Source organism: Taurulus bubalis, assembly GCF_910589615.1.
Source record: "Taurulus bubalis genome assembly, chromosome: 17".
Lineage (NCBI taxonomy): Eukaryota > Metazoa > Chordata > Actinopteri > Perciformes > Cottidae > Taurulus > Taurulus bubalis.
Window position 1 is genome coordinate 13,935,638 of NC_136605.1, and position 20,810 is coordinate 13,956,447.

General features: G+C 43.7%; 2 protein-coding genes across 2 annotated transcripts in view; one reads left to right on the forward strand and one right to left on the reverse strand.

The window, feature by feature from the left end:
* On the forward strand, positions 1–15,069 carry iqck (IQ motif containing K; the record flags this gene model as incomplete). The annotated part of the gene is made up of 10 exons (XM_079233623.1): positions 1–55; positions 150–277; positions 352–478; positions 586–683; positions 1,347–1,399; positions 1,560–1,637; positions 1,905–1,989; positions 8,536–8,647; positions 12,067–12,285; positions 14,996–15,069. The coding sequence occupies 10 exons, from the start codon at positions 1–3 to the stop codon at positions 15,067–15,069; spliced, it is 1,029 nt and encodes a 342-aa protein (XP_079089749.1).
* gprc5ba (G protein-coupled receptor, class C, group 5, member Ba) overlaps positions 14,172–20,810 on the reverse strand; it is a 14,282-nt gene continuing 7,643 nt past the window's right edge. The window contains exons 2-4 of the mRNA XM_079233706.1: positions 19,373–20,404; positions 19,013–19,134; positions 14,172–17,467 (exon numbers count right to left, since the gene is read on the reverse strand). Coding sequence (XP_079089832.1) covers positions 17,423–17,467; positions 19,013–19,134; positions 19,373–20,402 — 1,197 coding nt within the window. The 5' untranslated portion in view covers positions 20,403–20,404 and the 3' untranslated portion in view covers positions 14,172–17,422. The remainder of the gene's footprint in view (positions 17,468–19,012; positions 19,135–19,372; positions 20,405–20,810) is intronic.

Consider the following 20,810-nt stretch of genomic DNA (forward strand, 5'->3'; position numbering starts at 1 on the left):
ATGGCGAAGGTAATCGGTGCCAAAAAAAAATCCCTTTGGCAACAAGTGTGTGAAGGTAACTTAAGGTGACATTATTCCATTTGCTTCGGCTTTTGTGATTTGAAAACTGTGTTGACTAAAAGCATTTAATGTACTATGTGTTTTTGGAGAGTATGAAGCTGAACAGCCTGGTCCTCCCAGTGCTGTGTGGACTGATGGCAGCTTAATGAGCTCCCAGCTCTCCCAGTACAGCACCAGTACACACTCTCCTGTGTCCTCTGGACTCGCCTCAGCCACGGTCAGCTCATCCATCCAGTGTTTTAGTCTCCTGTCTCCCGGCAAGCCCTGAAGTTATCATGGTTGGTTCTTTAGGTGCTTGTGGACGATGGTCCTCTGAGAGACGGTGACCCTCTTCTTTGGCACCCGGCTCCCGCTGGCTCCTCAAGGCAGAGGTGTCCGTCACCGGCTGAAACTACGTCGCCTCCACCACTACATGAACGTAAGATGGTGATTGAACTTTGCCCCCTAGGGTGACGGGGGCCAACTTGGCCATGCCTGGGGCATGAATATTGTGTAGAATTGTTGTTTTTTTTCTGTTTGTGTCAGGTCCGGTTACACGTTTTTTGGAGAGGAGTGTGTTTCCTGTGTTGTTGCCTGGACTTGAGGCTTTGCTGAAAGAAGCCCAGAAGCAAGGCTGTTTCCAGGTTTGAATTTCTTCTTAAAATCTAACAAATAAATACATGTGGACCATGTTGTTTAAATGAAATCAAAGCTATGTGTTTGCTGGTCTGTTTGGATAAATATGGTTAAAAAAAAGACGAAAAAGATTATTACCCCACGAGCTGTGATTAAGTTCAGTTTTGAGCTATTTTTACTTTACGAATGGCCTTTCAATGTTCTACTCCTTCATACACAACATCCACAACAAATCATATGGGAAAAAGTTTCTTCACCACATTTATTTCCAAACTGTAATTTTTAGTTACTTTGCTGATGTGCATGTGTATCTTTATGTACATGTACTGTGCACATCTTTTCTTTATATGCATATCTAGAAAATCAATAAAAATGCAAATATTAGAATATGTGATACATATTAAATTAGAAGCCGTATAATACTGACACATTACTGCGTCATTAATAATAATAATCCGGTAACATAGTATAATATTGACAGGGGCCAACATTTTTATATATTTGACTAAATTCTGCTTTAACACTTCTGTGTATTTACTCCAGTGAGCTTTTGAATGCAGCACTTTCAATCATAAAGGACGATTTCTAAATTGATGTATTGTTACTTTTACCGTAATATGTAGCAGTAATGCTGAATACTACTTCTGCGAGATACTTTCTTTTGTTTGCAGAGACTAAAAACAGCCTTTAACCCGTGTGACTTCCTGACTGAGTGGCTCTACAAGTAAGAGCACACACACACGGCGCTCTCTGTCTCTTCACTGTATAATGTGCACCTCACCAAATGTATTCCCTATAATGTGTTATTCTTAATGCTGTGTGCAAAAAAAAGTTGTTTGTGTGTCATGTTTTTATTTGTCCTCTCCCGCCTACCTTTTCCTCAGCCACAACCCCCGCAGACGAGACCAGGTCCCAGTGAACTTCCATGACGTCCCTTTTGTCAAAGACTTTCTCAGCATGCAGTGAGTGTCTCCCCGCCACAGCTGTTACCAGCAAATTAATTGTTTGTCAGCAAATCACACAAATCTGTCCCTAGCCGTTTGGAGCTCCATTGTCACCAGGTGGCTGTGTCTACAGTATGAAACAAACATTAATTCAATGGAGACAAATAAATGCAAAAACTAGGTTTCAGTTATGACAACGCACAAACAAACTCTTTCACTGACACATTTTGTTCATGCAGATGAGCTGACACACTCTCCTTTCTCTCTTTCTCTCTCTGTCTTCAGCCCCAGGCCCCCTGTCCCTCTGTTTCTGCTGCTGAGTGAGGATCAGGCTGCTCTGCTCATCCAGGCTTTCTGGAGGGGATACAAGGTACACTGGATATAGCTCTGAGCAAAACAGGCAGAGGGGAAAGGAAAATACTTAGATTGGCTCAACACATGGCTTTAAACACCTTCATAAATATGGAAATAAACACATAAACTAAGAATATCAGGGACATTTCAAACGAGATGAATAGCCTTGGGAGAAACCCCTTGCACTTGACACATATTTACACATTACCTTCGCCGTGCCTGGCTGCACTTGTCAGGCTGAACAACTCTAATTGCCCCCTACCAAACTTTTCAGATTGATGTGCTCTGTTCTCCTAACACACACAATAGCCGCCCTCCTGCATGTGCATTGGCCCACAGTGCGATATTGTTGTATAATCCCAGCTCGCTGAAAAGCTCCTCTTCCACTGGGACTGCAATTTCATTCAGCAGCTTGATTATGTCATGATGCCGGGATTTAAGTCCTTCCTGTGTGGGCGTCGTGGTCTGAAGTACTCTGATATAAATAGACACAAACAGACACTGCAAGAGGCAAACGGCAGCAATTTCTCCACACAAATAAACAGTCTCGTTCGCTGTAGGGATGTAAGGAGGGGGTCTTGTTTTGGTCTCTCTCAACAGAAGCACTTCTTTTTTAAATTCTTCATCATTCGTGCTTGTTGGGGGGATTCAGCTTCAGTGTCGCTGCACAAACCATTGAGAGGAAAAGATGCCAGCTGTGCTGTCGAGAGCAATTACATTCTGTTTGAACAATCTGAACATGGGAGCTGAATGTCTGCGTGCGTGGGTGCATGCGTTTGCACGTGCGCATGTTTGCGCGTGCGCATGTGCTTTATCCCTGTTTGCACGACTTGTCCACCAGCAGGGGGCAACACTTTCAAAATCGTACCAGTCTCTGCTCACTTAAGGTGGCAGCAGTGAGCCGGCTGCCTGTCACGCCTCACTTTGTTTACCCTGAACTCAGAGAGGTTCAGTGAGGCTGCTGATGGCACTGCAGCCCAGCACCCCACGAGATTTAGAGGAGGAGAGGCATAACCAGAAAGGGACAGTAGTGAGGGAATCGGTTGATCTGTCTGGAAGGATGAAGCTCAGGCTGTGTTAGGAAACATTTTTCAGATAGATGGATGGATGATAAAAAGGGAGGTGAGAGGCTAGGTGATGTTGCAGTTTGGCTTTGGAGTAGGAATGGGGCATTTGTGGAGGCCGGACATGAAGCACCTGTAGTGGCTAGGAATATGGAAAGAGGTGAAATCTGTGAGAAGCACATGGGCGCATGTAGACGCAGCACAATCAGGGTCTGAAGCTGAGGGGTTGCGTCCTAAGATCATGACTTATTCAATGTACACAGGGCGGAGATATTTTGGGTAGGCACTGAGGCAAAGTCCTGACAGGCGTTGCAGTTTGTCACGGCTGCCGCGGCCCGTTAACGGCTCAGTGGGCAGCAGAGCAGAGAGGAGGACTCCTCTGTGAAGCACTAACGCTCTGTAGATCGTCCTCAGTTTCTGTGTGAGACGTCGATTGTGTGTTTTCTGGTGATATATAATGTATACTGTAGCTGTTTTCTTTTTTTTTTAAATAGCATGTTATTATTTAATATTATTACATACATATTCATTATCATGTAATGTCTCCCATTCTAAATGTATTCTGACAAAACTCTCAGATCAAGATATCATGATTCAGAATAAATATCAAAGTGAACAATAATAGGCTCTATTTCACCATAATCTGTCCTAATTTGTAAATGTTTGAGAATAGTTCTGAGGGTTTATAATAGGAGTATAATAGGATTACAGGATTTTGCTTTAGTTTTTAAATACTTCACTAAATATAGTAACTTATATATATCTAGTATGATATTAACAACTTTATCCAAATTACAAACCTCTGCTTTCATCAATATACTCTGTGCTCCTCGCCCCCTGTCCCCTCACTCTCTGCTGTTATATAACCTGCCTGACGCAGCGCTGACTGCAGTGTGTGTGTGTGTGTGTGTGTGTGTGTGTGTGTGTGTGTGTGTGTGTGTGTGTGTGTGTGTGTGTGTGTGCGTGTGTGCTTGTAAAACAGACAGACAGACTGAGGGCCAGGGAGCAGGGTATTTTTGTAGCTGGGAATGTTATCCCTGCATTATTAATCTCTTTCACCAAAATGTATTGAGGAGTGAAGAAGAGCAGCGGTAGAGATCGCACACACACTAACTCCCATCTATGACCCAGACAATGCGATTGTCTCCCGTTTCTCTAATATACAACTATGAAGAGCTGCTGGGGTTAAACATATTACATAATCTTCTTTATGCTGCGCCCACACTAATCCATTCATCCATGCTTGCTGCTGTAATGCACACATATGTACATGCGCACACACACTGTGCACACACTGATCACTAAGACTTCTCAGGCTCTCGCAGGTCTGGTCAGCTGAGTTGGAGTAATGTGGCTGCTGTGTAATAAATAGGCATTTAGGCCGTTAGTCTTAAGGCTTTGTGGTCAGGTAGAGAAGCAGGCTTTTATCATAATGATCACTTCTATTGAACTATTAAGCGTGGACACACTGAGGTTGGCCTTTTCCTGGTCACAGCACTGCCCTGTGCTGCACAGCCTAATACGGGCAGACAAGACGTTTGTGATTGGTTTCCTTTTTTCAGTCCACGATTCGTTCGTCAGATTTGATTCTATGATGTTTTTGTTTGTTTAGTTTTTTTTTTTAAACTGAAAGGAAAAGTTCAACATTTGTAGAAATATGGTTATTCACCTTCTGACAGAGTTGGATGAGTAAAATAAATACCACTCCATGTGTCCATTAAGTACAAAGCTACAAGTAACAGTTGGTTATCTTAACTTAACATAAAGAGTATAGACGAAGGGAACAAGAAGTGTAAAAATGACAATTTGCTTCACCATGCAGACAAAGACAGCGGTATCAATCTTCTTATCTAACTGAATACGCCTGTTTCCCAAAATGTAAGAAACCCTGATGTAGATTTTCTCAACTGAAGTGGATGCTTTGTTTCCAAAAGTTAAAATGCACACACAATAGAATCTATTATTACTTGTTAGGTCAATTTGAATCAAAATCCTGTTGTTGCCTGAAAGTAGGACACTGTAAGTACTGACTGTATTCCACATGACATAAACTAATAGAGCTGTTTGAAAGACTCTCTCTCACTCTCACACACGCACGCACACACACACACACACACACACACACACACACACACACACACACACACACACACACACACACACACACACACACACACACACACACACACACACACCCACCCAGAGAGCTGCAGAGTCAACAGCAGAACTAGGTCTGCGATTCCAGATGAATGATCCGAGGGTATATAGATGAATGGTTTGAATTGAGCTTCAGTATAAAGTCAGTGACGGGCCACGTGGAGTGACACTCACGCAGAAAATATGTCAAAGGCACTCAGGACGTCCAGTCCAGTGGCTCTGCTTCGTCCTCACGTCTCCCTTCCTGCAGATTCGCTTTAGGGGGCACGCTGTCCCAGAGTGAGATGGATCGCTCATACTCCGGTAGTCTTGTAAAATCCACTATTATATATAACATAGAGAGCATTTTATGTCTTACGTTTTCGCACAAAGGACAGTCGGGTCATAGTGCGACCAATGTATGTGCCCGAGTCGACAAGTGCATGAATCAAATCACAGGTTGCTCAGCTGGTTAAACCTTGATGAAAGCATCGGCCAACAAAACACATGATGGAACGGTGGGTGGATGCGGCTCGAGGAGAAGATGGAGCAGGCTGCGGTGGTGTCTTTATGCAGCCTGTCAGTGCGGTTGAGGATGTGACTGCAGCCAGTTTTGAATGACAGAAGCCATTGTGCAGAGTGTGAGACTGCGAGAGGAGCTCAGTCTCACAGGCAGCTTTGCACAAAAAGGGAAGGCGGCTTGAAAGGCTGTGCAGCAAGATTGAAGTGTGTGTGTGTGTGTGTGTGTGTGTGTGTGTGTGTGTGTGTGTGTGTGTGTGTGTGTGTGTGTGTGTGTGTGTGTGTGTGTGTGTGTGTGTGTGTGTGTGTGTGTGTGAAAGAAGGCAGTGTGCACAGTTTGTGCCACTGTGTGGTTGTATGCATTTCTGTAGGAGCGTGGGGGGAGGGGGTTGTTTTTTGTGTTTTTGTGTTATTTTCAACATGTGTTTTATTGTGGTTTGCATGTCAAATAATGTATGTGGGTCCACGTAGCCTTGCAATGTTTAAATGTAATGTTTCCAATTGTTCTAATCCCAACCTACGTGCATACAGCCAGCATGAGATATGTGTGTTGTGACAGGGACGATCATAGCAACACGTCACCGTATATCCTTAATTATGAAAAACAGGGAGAATAGATTTTTTTTTTTTTAAATGACAGATTTTAGTGTCCAATCATATGTGTGTGTATGTATATATATATATATATATATATATATATACATATATATATATATATATATATATATATATATATATATGTATATATATATGTATATATATATATATATATATATATATATGTATATATATATATATATATATATGTATATATATATATATATATATATATATATATGTATATATATATATATATATATATATGTACACACACACACACACACACACACACACAGTCCTTGATGCACACAGTCAAAACAATACCTCACCCCTGCTAATCAGCTGTACTGATGCACACAGACAGGCTTCAAAACGCTCACCCACTCAACTCGACTCTTTGTCTCCTGCTATCGCAGCGGCCAGTAAAAAACATGTATATTCAGAAAGTCGGCTTTCCAAGAACGGAGACTTTGATTTTTGTCCTTGTGTGGCACATTGTAAAGCTTTGTCTCGGGGGTCCCCCGACCAAGAAATATTCCCGTTGTTTAGCGGTACAGAAGGAGAACGGGAGCTACAACGTTTCTGCAGGACACCAATGGAAAGTGACAGAGTTGAAATGGCCACACAGACACAAATAAACACCAAAGCGATGGTGAGCAGACACGACAGACTCCAACCCCCATCCCTCCTGACCCTCACCCCTCATTTCCATTTCTATGGTTTGCTCCCATCAGCAGAGAGGCTGTTGCAGAACTGTGACACCCGGTGAATTAACTATTGGAGCCCGCTAGTCTTACCCATTCCTCAAACCATCGCCAGGCTTATATAACAGACCCACTTTTATACCCACTGCTAATAGCAACACTATTGTAGCCTTTCAAGCATGTCGAACAGAGAGGGAGGAGTAAGAGGAACACAAGATTGGAGTGTTGGGAGAGAATACAGAGGACAGAGATGAAACATGAACAGAATGAGGGGAGAATAAGGCATTAATACGAGAGATATTTTCAGAAATTGAGTGAGGAAAGGGAGAGGCGCACCTTGGTACTGAAAGAAAAGATGGGGAGGAGGAAAAGGAAGGAGAAGGAGGCCGAGTGGTAGAGTAGAAAGAGGAAGGGGCGAAGATAAAGGAGAGTGGGCTCTTCAGGGACATTTTCTATTCATCAAAAACAGCAAATCTGATTTAATAATCTCTCGGGAAAACCATCAGCGCACACACAACCACTACAGGGGTTACCTCCAGGGACAATGGCACAACTACAGACTTGATAGAGAGAAGAATCACAGACAGCTTCTTGACAATTTGACCCATTTAACCACCTATGTGGACACAGATGCTCAAAGACACTGAGCTATACATCATAACATGCTTCATTACTAACGGAAGCTTTTTCTCTGCATGGACCTTTTCAGTTATTGTTCCCACAAGACGGCTCACTACTGTAGAGTGCTGTATCATTAATTTAAGCTTTTACATAACACATACTGAGACACATACAAACGTCTTAATATATGTTCTAAACTATGTTGTTCAGAGGTGTAGCATCAAAGTTAAAGCTGCAATTCACTTGTCACATGTTCAAATGATAGAACATATCATGATAATAAAGCTTGTTTATACAAATAGAGCACCTTTTGAAAACAATGTTACAGGATATTACATGGCAATATCCAGATTTCAGCGCTACAGTTACATCAAATCAAGGAAATTAAAGTAAGGCAAGTAAAGTAGACTAAATATAATACAATGAAAAGAGTGAAATATACAAATAAAGATGTTACTGGTTCTTATAGCCTCATATCCGTGTAAGGTCCAAAGCTGAGGGCCCCGGCTGAGAAGATGATGGAGCATCTAATGGCATATTTATTAAGATGTTTTTCTCTGTTGTTGTAAGCACACAGTATATAATATAGTATTCACAGAAGGGATGAAGGTAGAGCATAAGTATTGTTAGTTGTACAGATGTGATCTGACAATAGCAGAGTATTGCGTATGGAGGTTGCTGTGTCTTCAAACACAGTAAATGAGCCACTTCCACCGTTTAGCCACCGTACAAGTAAACAGAATGATATATTACTAAAAAACATATTGGACACTCTAAATGGACATCACTGGCAGCTTACTAGCAACTTAATTGCACTATTGATTATTGATTCATTGTGTGTGTGTGTGTGTGTGTGTGTGTGTGTGTGTGTGTGTGTGTGTGTGTGTGTCTGTGTGTGTGTGTGTGTGTGTGTGTTAGATCAGAGCACGCCCAGATGTGCAGGAGCTACGCCAGTGGCAGAAAGAACTGAGAGAGAACAGCGACATTGGTAGAACTGTTGAGAAGTTCTGGGCCCGACAAGAGAGCCGAGGTGAGCACAAATACAGACACACACACACACACACACACACACACACACTCACTCCAATCAGTGAATGCCAGGCCTCAGGCTGGCTGGCAACACAATACCATTGATCGTGTATTTTCTCATGTGGGCGACATCAGCTGCTGATAGGCAGGCAGGATACCAACACACACTAACATTCACACAAACAGTTCATAAATATCAAACCGTACAGCACGATGCACATTATTTATATATATATATATATATATATATATATATATATATATATATATATATATATATATATACACATATACACACACACACACACACACACACACACACACACACACACACACACACACACACACACACACACACACACATATATAAACTGCAGAGATACAGTTTTCATCCCAGCAAGGCTTTGAAGTTAAAGCAGGGAGATGAGTAGAGCAGTGACACAGAGAGAATGAGGCCAGAGACAGAGATGGAGAAAGAGAAAGAGACGGCGTGAGTGAGTCGGAGAAAGGGAGAGAAGATTGAAAGCGAAGGAGAGAAAGAAAATGTCCGCAGGGCTCAGAGTGTGTTTGAGTGACAGAGAGAGAGAGGATGGAGACTGGGGATACATGTGGAGAAAGAGACGAGATACGTGAGGAGGGAGGGACATGGTGACAGAGAGACGTATAAAGTGATAAAGTGTGTCGATACCTGAGTGTGTTTGCGCTTGTGTGCACGCATAAAGGACAGAGCCGAGCAGCTGAGAATGCAGGTCCATGCCCAGTGTGACTGACTTTATAGCTCAATGACTGACACAACTTTGACCTTGCACACACACACACACACTCAGTGGAACACTGTACAAGTGATTCCTGTCCATTCAGTATTATTCAAGGGGTTACCTTGTGGAGGACATGAAGTGTGGCGAAAAGCAAATTGGACAAAGGATGGCAATGTCGGTTTGTCAGTCCACCACTTTGGTCAAGATTAAATCTTTAAACTATTGGATGTATTGTGATGACATGTGTTTCTTCTGGCTCCACCATCAGGTTTGATTCATGAAAAAATACATGCAAAACAGACACCCCCATCAGCTTCAGCTGTATTTCGTCATAAGTAGCAAATGTTAGCATGCAACTAAAATGATGAACGTGGTGTGGTCCCCATTTAATCATGAGCCTATTTGCATCATTATTGTGCTCATGTTAGCATTCAAGCCTGAGCATTTAGCACAAAGTACAGAGCAGTTAGCCTGATTAGTTTATTTATTATCACAAGAGCTAGTAACCCTCCAGCCTCAACGGGCCAACTGCACAGGAGTCTATTGTTACATTGTACCACCACGTGTTGTGAGTGAATGAAAACAAGATGGGAAGTGAACTGCTCTTGTTGAGACGACACTGAGAGCGGTGGGAGTGAACCAAAATGGCAAAGTTGTGGGCCAGAAGAGTCGGGTCACGATTCTTAAGTAGTTTGCCACTGCGAGCGAACCCGTCAAAATTCAAGTGGTCACGTGATCCATCCAAAAATATTGACTATAGCCACTTTAAATGAATGTGCATACACTGTAGGTGATGCTGAACACACACACGCACTCCAACCCGCACACTAAAGCTGCGCGTCGTAGCATCTCTGTTTTTGTCGCCCACAAACAATGGCCGCTCCATAAACACAGGTTTCTTCCACACCGACACATTCCACACAACAAAGGCGCTCACTGCAGCTGCGGCGGGTCAACGAACATTCTTCAACTGGGGTGCCACGGGCTGGCTGGTATGCTGCTGCTAACTGCTGCCATGCTGCTGCACCACAACTGCTGACCTGACATTTAAGCAAGGGGCCTGGGGGGTAGATTTTGCCCAGGCTGTCCTGAATGGAAGCCATTTTATGACCTCTTCCACAGAGTCTGAAATGGATGAGACTGTGATAGAACCAGAAATGTGTGAGATAGAGGAAGGCTGGTTTTGCCTGTTGTTGTTTTGGACGTAATGAAGCAAGCACTGACAAATAAATGACCCATGTTTGGGGCGGAGGCTGTGGGAGAGAGAGGGTGAGTAACGAAGAGAAATTATTTAAGGAAGCACCCTCCCCACTGTATACACATTAAGTCGATCCAGCAACAGCTGCACTCGTCACATTTAACCAGAGGAGACCAGCATGTGATACCTCTTCTGCCATTTCACGTTTCCCAGCCTGAAATCAGAATAAATTGGAGGGGAAAAGGGGAAAGGGCAAAGTAACCCAGAGAGCAGACACACAATGATACTTTAAGGTCAGGAGGTCACGGTTCATTGGGCAGGTGCAGCTCTCAACAGGTCATGGATCCCCACGTCTGTCCTTGACTGTAGCCTGACATGTGTGCTATCGGTCCCAAGCGCTGTGAAAGAGTCGTTATCTCACCTTTGAAAACACAGTGTCTCCTAATGGTGATAATAGTAACAACTTAAAATGGCAATTTGTGTGGTTTTGAACATTTTGGCATGAAATCAAACGATTATATAAATGTGTCAATTGCAGTGCATTGTACCCAAGTCTGGCACAAATTGCATTGTTACGTTCTGCATTTCTATTACCTTCCTCATTTATTCAGAAGACCTTCAAACACCAATGTTTCTAAATTGCACAATATCAACAGTATGATTCATGGTATCTGAAAAAAAGAAATGCATCTTTAGAAGATAAAAATGGGAAATAAATAACTGCATCCATGCAAATGTTGATGCTACAGAATGTATTGATGCACCCCAAAGAGTTTTCAGAACCACACTTAAAACCAGTGACATCGATTACCTTGTAAATACAGCAAAACAACTTTCATTAGCATCATTTACAATCTGTCTGCGGCTCTTGTTGTGATTTAAATGGCCAAATATAACAATCTATTCATCATAGCTTCACTTCCATAACGTCAATGCCATTGTCTTTTACTGGCAGATAACAAAAAGGTCAACACAATAGCTGATTTTACCGTGAGAAAGTGTCAGTAAGTGGCTGAATCATAGTTTGTTAAACAGGTTTCAACCCAGGTCTTATTAGATATAGTTTTCTATGCATTATGAGTGAGAGTAGCACAACCTTCCTGCTAATGGTTTAATGCCTTCGAACACCAACATAATGTACTTACAAAAAGCAAGAGGCTTAGAGTATAATGAGATCGGCTACGTCGTTGAGCCTTTTGGAACTTTCACAGTAATTAAATAGCACCTAAACCTTTGCTTTCTGAAATATGGTTCCTTTAAGGATCTCTCTGACAATTTATTTTGTATCTGATTTTTTTTTTCTGTATTATGAAGGCACTTTTAAAAGGAAACCGTTGCCTCAGTGCAGTGCAGAGGTTCTCAAAAAAAGAGCTTATTGTTGCAGTGATGACGTTAACATAACGGTTTGCTTGCAACAACAATGAACGTGTTCATATTAAGGATGCACTTCTTGTTTGTCTCCAGTGGGCTCTGCAATGACAGATCTTCCAGGAAGCCCCCAGCCCGGCGACTCAGATGTGTCCATCCAGGTGGTTTCCCCCACCCCCCAGAGCACCGTGGTCCACACCCCCATCCCTCAGATGACCCCTGATGGTGTTGAGTGGCTGACCACTAGCCTCTGCAGCATGGAAAAAATGTCCTCCACACCATTGCCGACTGATTCCCTGGCTGTGTCCGTGCATGGTGACAAATCCCCGACAGCATCGTCTCCTTCTTTACTAGGAACTCCAAAACTGAGATAGACTGGTGATGCTGTGAACTGAAGTCATTAGCTCATTACCGTGAACAAGTTTTATTTCTGTTTTTTAGAGGCTCTTAAACTCTGTGAGGTTGATGTGGAACTGACCAAAATGATCAGTCAAACACGCAATTAAATACTCCTGTAACCAATTTGATATGGCCAGCCAGGGATTTATGATCTGAGATTTGTGTCTAATTAGTTGATTGCTTTCATTGCTTTTTTGATGGATCGCTTCCTTTTGCGAGTCTCACCCGACAAATGAACACCATATAGTACGGTTCACATATTATTACTGCCGGGGTGAAGCCTCCCGTAACAGACTTAATATTTCCTCGCTGCACCTCTAGCTGATATAGCTCCCTGGAAGATAACCAAATCGTATTTCCTTAGCGATATATATCACTCGACAAAAGAGGTTATAGTATTTCCATTCAGGCCAGGAATTGAGGGCAAAGTGAAAAGTGAGTCAGCGTGCGGCGCAATACTTTCCATCCTGTTTCTCAGGAAAAGAAATGATCCTGTCGGAGAAAAGGGGAATAAAGAAAGTCTTTAAAAACATCACTGAGTCACTGATGGGTGATTGACAGCTACCTGACAGAGCAGAAAGGAGTAATATCCTACACTCTCCTTAGATCTTACTATTTTACAAGTGATAATAACCCTGTCGTACTCATTGAGCACACAACGTAAAATACCAACATCACAATGAAAAGAAACATTTTCACTAGCATACAAATTTGACATTGTATGATGTTGTCAGTCTGTTAATTTGTATATTTTGCATTTTATTCAGAGTTGGAATATTTGTATTTGTCTTTTTAGTCCTTTGCTAGATGTAACTAACGGTTACACATTTAGCATTTTGCCCCTGATGACTCCGTCAGCTGTCTTTCTGTTCTTTGTAGTGTTCAAACGTCATCTTAAATGTCACGAAAACAGTCATGAAAAGTTCATAAAATGTGATGAGCAAAAAGGTTCAGGATAAAAGGACTGCATGCATAGAGTGCACTCCTGGCTTATTTCCATTACGTACCTGAGAGGATACTTCTGGTTTCCCCTCCAGTGTCTCTGCAGAGCAGCGAGGCGGCGGTCTAGTGATGGACTGCCTTCCTGACTATACCAGTCACTGATGCACACCGCCTCACAGGGAGGCATGAGGAGGGTCATGTATTTCTCTTTGCAGGTATGTGGATGCCTGGGAGACAGCTGCCACTGGGTGAGGTGATAAAACAGCTCATTTAATTCTGGGGACATCTGATAGTGCAGCCAGCTCCGCAGAGTCTGGCAGCACTGGGCCCGACTGAAACCAAATCACACAGCAGCAGAGGGGAGTAGGTCTGGGCCGCAGGAGCAAAGCCAGTAAACAACTGGTGCTGGGCTGCAATGGAAGTGTAGAATACGCCTGTGTTTACACAGAGTGTAATCCTGTGTGGGCTAGGAATACACTGATTATAAGTTACATTAACACCATGTTCTTTAATAGACACAGTATGCCACAAACATTGTTCAAACCCCTAAAACATGTAGGAAGTTAAAGGCCTGAATTATAGGCAGTTGATGTTTTTCAAGTTTATTGTTCAAATGTAACACGTTTGCCTTTTTGTTCATATTCAATATCTTGATCTTCAATAACCAGATTAACAGTATACTTAATATATATATATATATATATATAAATTGTGCATTCCTGTATATATATGGGACAATATGTCATATCTCTAATTTTGGGCTCTAATTTTGACACTTCAGAATAATCAGGTATGTCACTGCATCACTACCTAGGGAAAAAACACCACGTCCAATTAGGAGTTAACTACAAACATGACACTTTATTGTACTTATTTTTTTCCTGATTCAGTTACAGAAACATGAGTTCACTGTTTGTTTTTGTTGTTTTTTTTTCTAATCAGGGGAATCAAGTTCTATACATAGGCATGCTGCGTCACTGCACAGTCACAGCTGTGAAAACCAATATCACCCCCGTCAGCTGCCCCGTTGGAACAGTCTGAAGGCAAGACAAATCAGGAGAGGACAGGCAAGGACATGTCAAACCCGGGGAGGGTGGGTGTTCAGTGGGCTGCCCAGGGATGACAAACTTAACATATAGAAGATTTGTGCAAATTTCACCACAGTCTATTTGATTTTCAACACAAAGACAATATCAGTTCGAAGATTCTCTTTTTTTCTCTCCCCTCGAGTCTTCAAACTAACAGAGGAAGTTATTATTAGGTCCAGTTATGATGGCATTTTGTTCCTTTTTGGGGAATCATACTAGTTTGGACCATTTTCCCCTGACTTTAATCTCTTTGCTTCTCAAGAGCCAGCTCTCTTTTTGTGTTTAAGAAAGCACAGACATTTAGTGTGTCATCTGATATACACGGAAATTATGATTGCAGTCACATGACCTTTACATAAATAGTTAGTATTCAAAAGTACGTCTGAGAAAGGTCTTACATGTAGAAATGGTGATAAGCATGCACAGATAGGTAGTCGACAAGTGCAAAATCTACAAAGTCACATGATATTGTTTTTTTTTTGTACTCCACATTGAGTGAAAACATCGCAAGAACTGAAACCTCCCTCCTCCACTCTAAGTGTTGAGAGTTTTGACCACCCAAACCCCTGAGGACCGTTCCTCTTCGTGACGCACAGCTCTGGGTCGGCCCAAACAGAGCCTGCCTCTCCAGCAGGACGCGCTCTCTTTGGGCATCGAGACGGCCTGCTGAAACCTGTCCTATTTTAGAATAACCAGTGGGTAAGACATGAATGTACAGCAGCAGTCAAGAGGAGACCCTTTGGTTTTTCTTAGTTGAGAGTTGATGTTGACCAGGGGTCATCAAAATGACTGTTGGTGACGGATTGAAGTTTTTTCAGCCCTGCCTGCTCTAATTTATTTTTCTATAATTATCTCTTAAGTATTGAAGAATAAGTCATTGTTTACTGCATTAAGTGCCAAAAATGATTCACATCCATTATAATCTTTCTGAAAAAATTAAAGTTCTGTGTCCCCATAACTGTTACAGCAAAGAGAACCGGAGGTACATCTGGAGTAGATCCCTATGAATGACAACTCATAATTTGAACATGAATCCAAAAACAAAAGCATATCTAGTGTTGGCAAAACATTTCCAAGAATGCTAGTTTGAAAACTAAAAGACACCAGCGAGAGAGAAATAAAAGTATATTGTACAATAAGCAAAAGTATGAACAACAAAGCAAACCAGTTTTTGAAAAAATACCCAGATAAAAACAGTTTGCAGTAGTCAGTTCTCCAGTGGGTCATATGACACTGGTGTCTAAACTCAGGCTACAGTTTAAAAAAAAAGTAAGTAAGCAAGCAAAGCTTTACAGCACTACTATGTACACAGCTTCTCGGGTGAAGAGAGAGAGCTGGTGTCGTGATGACGGAAAAGGGCGTGAAACGGAGACTCCAGTGAAACAAGAGTCCTTCTTGGCACGGGGCTACACTTGAGCGAGGAGGAGGAGGAGGAGGAGGAGGAGGAGGAGGAGGGCTTCACCAGATGAAGAACACAACCACATAGTTCAGAACAGCACGTCCGCCCGCACAAAGACACACAGACCAGGGAGACATTTCCTCACACAGATCTCACACTGTCACATGGACTCCCCTCGGCCCGTCACTCGCTATCTCCTTCCTCCTCGCTCCCATCCCCTTTTTCCTCCTCTAACATTTGATCTCCCTCTTTCTACCTTGCACTGTAAACCTGATCTTTCTAAGGCTCTAGGATATCTCCACACACCAGCCACAGCTCTATCTATAGCCTGTCACTCACAGTCTTGACTGCCGTTTCTGCATCAGCGTTGTTCTTGTAGTTCTGTGCCACACTGGGAAGTTGTGTGGAGGGATATTTAGCACCAGAAAGCAACCTTGACTTTTGTATTTTTCCCCGTCACTCATAAAATCACACGAACGCACACATAAACACAGATAGAAGAGCTAAGCACAAGAGAACGTGTCATTTCCTCGCTCCGTTTCCTGCTGATATAAAGTGACAGTTTCTACTGGCTTGTTCAAAACGCCAGTGGCCACCGGAGATGTGGGAGAGCAGTTGACCTAGATTCATGAAGAGGTGCCTCCCAACTGACGACTGATGCCCTCCCCGTCCAATCAGAATCCACTCCGCTCCATCGTATCCAACAGCAGTTCATTAGCAGCTTGCAATCCTTCTGTGCAGGTGCTTCAGGCCGCTTTTACGGTCAATGGGAACTTTTCCGACCCGCAGTTCGGGATTCAGTTTGTTTCACATCTTGCAAAGTGTCCATGCAGGTGTGAGGATGGGACAGCAGTTATGTTTTATATTCACAAACGGTGCAGTGAAACCGGAAACAGAGATGGGGAGGGAGGAAGAAGAGGTGTTCACGGAGGGGTAACAGTCCGCACGGGAAGGTTTATTCGATGAGATGTTGGGAATACACACACTCTTTTTTGTTTCTCTCTCATATTCTGTACATACACACCCACAAAAGCTTGATTATTTTAAACCGGTGGTGCGTGAGCTGTACAGTTGCCCATGTGCTCATGTCTTCACCTACACTGTGGATGGATGGAGGACAGAGCCAAATGTTTCCCCGAGAGAGTCAGCATTGGGAAGAGCAGCAGAAAAGACATCCTAAAGTGAATAGCAGGAAAAGGCGATAGATTTCACAGTTTTTCAAGGATGCTTTACAGTGCTGTATAGTCTCAGGGGAGCGAATCAAACAAAATGAAAAAGTATACTGCATGTTGATGTTTTCGGATCTGAGTCGGCGTGTGTTTTGTTTTGCTACTTGCTGGTCACATTTTCGAATTTTTGAACCCTTCTATAGAGATTTGTGTGCTAGAAGAGCTTTAGCTCTGTCCTCCATGCCCTACTCTCTCTCAGACTCACACACACTCATACAATAGTTGATTGGCACACAGTCAGTGTTTTAGTCTGTACACAGTGAAACAGCCCTGTTGGCATCCATGTTTTAAGTCCAATTCAACCAAAGGGGCCCCTCGTTCCGGACACCTTCCTCCTCACCCTCTCCTTCCTCTTCATCTTTTTCTACTACACATCTTCTTTACAATCCTCTCCCTCACCACAGCTGCCTCCCCGTGTAGGTTGGAGGAGCAGAGGGCACCTGTAGAAGGAAAAATTCAGTTTGTAAATGATTGAACAATTTGGATGCCATCAATACTCACACATGCATCTTTACACACACATGCATACGGTAGCTGCACATTTACCCATTTTATACATTGTCTTCTATTCCTTCTGTGGTTTAGGAAAAATATATCTCTGACTGTCTTTTAACTCAACTTAAATTATCTCGTGTCTAACTGACTGAACCAGATTTTTAGGCAAACCACAGCAAAGCAGCATTTACTTATACTCTGCCCGTGTACAAACCTCCTAAAGGTATTAGACCTGTCTCAAATCTGACCATAAGTGTTGGATATCTACCGAAATAAGCTTATTAGCTTATTTGCCAAGACTTAGATGAGAAGATTGATACCACTTTCAGGCAGAGGAGCACAAAGACTGGAAACAAGGGGAAACAGCGAGCCTGACTGTGTCAAAATCTACCAACCAGCATCCTCTGAAGCTCACTGATTGCATACCTTACTTGTTTAATCCGCACAAAACCAAGGTATGAAATTGCGGGTAATAGGCTTTTGGACAGAGCCCCGGCAAGTCGTTATGCTAAGCTAAGCTAACTGCTGCGTAATATTTATTGTACGGACAAGACGGCGGTATCAATCTGCTCATTTAACCCTCTGCAATGACGTGAATAAGGGTAAGTAACTGTTCAGTTAACGCAATCTTACACACGTAGACCTTTTAAATATCTTGTATTTGCATCCTACACTCCCATCTATTTAATTATGTGCTCTCCTCTTTGAAATATCTTATCCTCTTAAATCGCTACGTTAAGATGAATGTATCATTGAATGCATTGTATGCCTTATGCAAAGCACTACTTTGAGTTTGAAGCATGCTAGATAAATAATCTGTCTTTAAATGAATGAATTTACAAAAACACTGATGCTATTTTAGGCAGGGCAGTTAAGGACCCTCAGCGTTCCCTTTGTCCATTCAATAGCGGCCTGCTATGTCTCGGTATAGTGACTACAAATTATCTTCTACTCAGCGGAGAGTGTTGCTTCAGTGATTTAGCCTCCAGTGCTGCGTTGGCCTCTTGTGCTAAATTCACAACACAGGGACTGAAAATAAGTCCACCTGTGCCAGCCCGAGTGCGCATTCATCCTGCATAACAAAGAGCGTGACAGGCCGGCAAACAGTCGCATCATTCAGTGGACAGATAGCATCGCGGCTTATTTACACACACAGGAGCACATGGAAGCTCTCTCACACTCATCCAAACACAAACTCAATGTCAGATGAGTGACCATTTGTGACAAAACCATCCATGCGTGTGCCCACAAAATACTACACACAGGCACATGACCATGCATCCAGCAAACTGATAATGCACACACACACACACACACACACACACACACACACACACACACACACACACACATACTCACACCTCTCCCTCATTCGTGTGCAATGACGAACGGTCTGGAACGCACAAATGTGCATGCAGTCTTGTCGGCGTGGTCGAATGAGAGAGCGGCGTGTAAGCGGCGTGTACCTGTGACTGGGAGGATGTACTCACCGCTCCCCCGTTCAGGATCATGGTCATCTCGGTGGGTTGGTAGACATTGCTGCGGAAAGGAGCGCTGGGCCTGGGGGCGGTGTTGCTGTTATGTTGCCCGGCACCGGCGGCGGTCCTCAAGCCTTGCATTAGATACACAGAGAAGCAAACAGAGATTACTTACTGTGACTCATCACATCCCTGTCTCCCTTGAAGAAAGACAAACTTGCTGTGTAACCCTGCATTTCCTCCTGTACTTATTTCTACCCACGCATGCAAATATTTCCTGGCGTTCTATTACTCACTTCGGCCTACATCTAACCTGCTGCCTGTCCGCACATATTACGCCTGTCTGCTCTAAATTATTGGATTGTACGGTACCTGCAGTGTTCTCATCGCTGTATCCGTAGCCCTGGTTCTCCACAAACTGCCTGTGAGAAAGAGGGATGTCTTCATCAAAGCTGGTCTCCCGCATCCTTGTCGAGTTCTGGGAGGTGTCAAAGTAATCTGGGGCAGTTGGCTGTGGAGGGGGTCTCAGGCAGATGTGGGATTCAGGAATGGCGTGGAAGATCAGCAGCAGCCAACCCTGAGCTACTAAAGCAATGGCCAGTGCCGGGTCATTCCACTCTGGGGACCTCCCCAGCCAGGTGTTGCCGTACAGATAGAAGCCCACCCAGGCCACCCACAGGAGCAGCGACAGCAGGCAGGTCACCAGCAGCCAGATGGCATTGGAGCGCCACTGATGTGTCTTCCCACACAGGGCCAGGGAGGCGGCAGTCAGCGCGGCTAGTAGGAGGGCTAGCACGTAACTGCAGGCTAGTGAAAAGTCAAGTGGCAGGTACTGACAGGCAGCTCGTCCCTCCCTCAGCACGGTGAGAAGAAGCCACTCGGCAGCAATGATACCCTGCACGGCACTCAAACCCAGAGCGAGGCCTGTAAGGGCGCAGCCACCAGGGCTCCGCCGCTCTTGGCCAATCCTTCGCAGACGGACACCCTGCACCAACAAGCAGGAGAAGCAGACGGCAAACAGGAGACCCCACAGGGCCCTGCGGAGCAAACATAGAGACTCATCCTGATCGATCAGGTAAGCAAAGCTCAGGCCGAACAAGCCGAGGACGCCGAGGAGCAGCAAGAGCATGGGTCCAACGGCGCTGCGCTTCTCAGCCTCACCGATGTGGTGTAAGCGGCACAGCAGGATTAGGGCTAGCAAGAGGGCAGTCAGCACCCCGCCGGCAGCCACTGACTCGACAGCCACGCCCCAGATGGAGTCCAGGTCACAGAGAAGTGTGTAGGGACGCACAAGGCCCCATCCGCAGCCTCTTGGGAGATCCTCAGGGTTTTCCGAGTCTTGACCGGTGGCACCATGAGTCACCGTCAGCAGCAGCAGGAGGAGGACCGGGAGGGACACCATCTCTAGATGAGGAAGCAAAAGACAGAGAATGGAGAAAGTCAAAGGAATGGAGACAGAAAGAGAATGAGTCATTACGGTCATAAATGCAACACAGCCGAGAAGTCATTCCCACAGTAATCATCCGCCTCTGAGTGACAATTCAGACAATTAGCCACTGCTGTGCTTTAGAGAGGAAACAAAGGGCAGTAGTTTATGCAGGGTGAATGACTAAAACCTTTCCAAATGCACAAAACACACATATCCTGTTTCACCAATTGTAGCCTATAACCCTACCCTCTTTTAAAGGCTTCAAGGTTAATTGTATGTTGAATTAAACAACATTAAGCAAGGACAATACCTAAACAACGAGAAAAGGCCCAGATAAGGTGTCTTTAGTTCATCCACAGAGAAGTGAGGTCAGAATCGGAA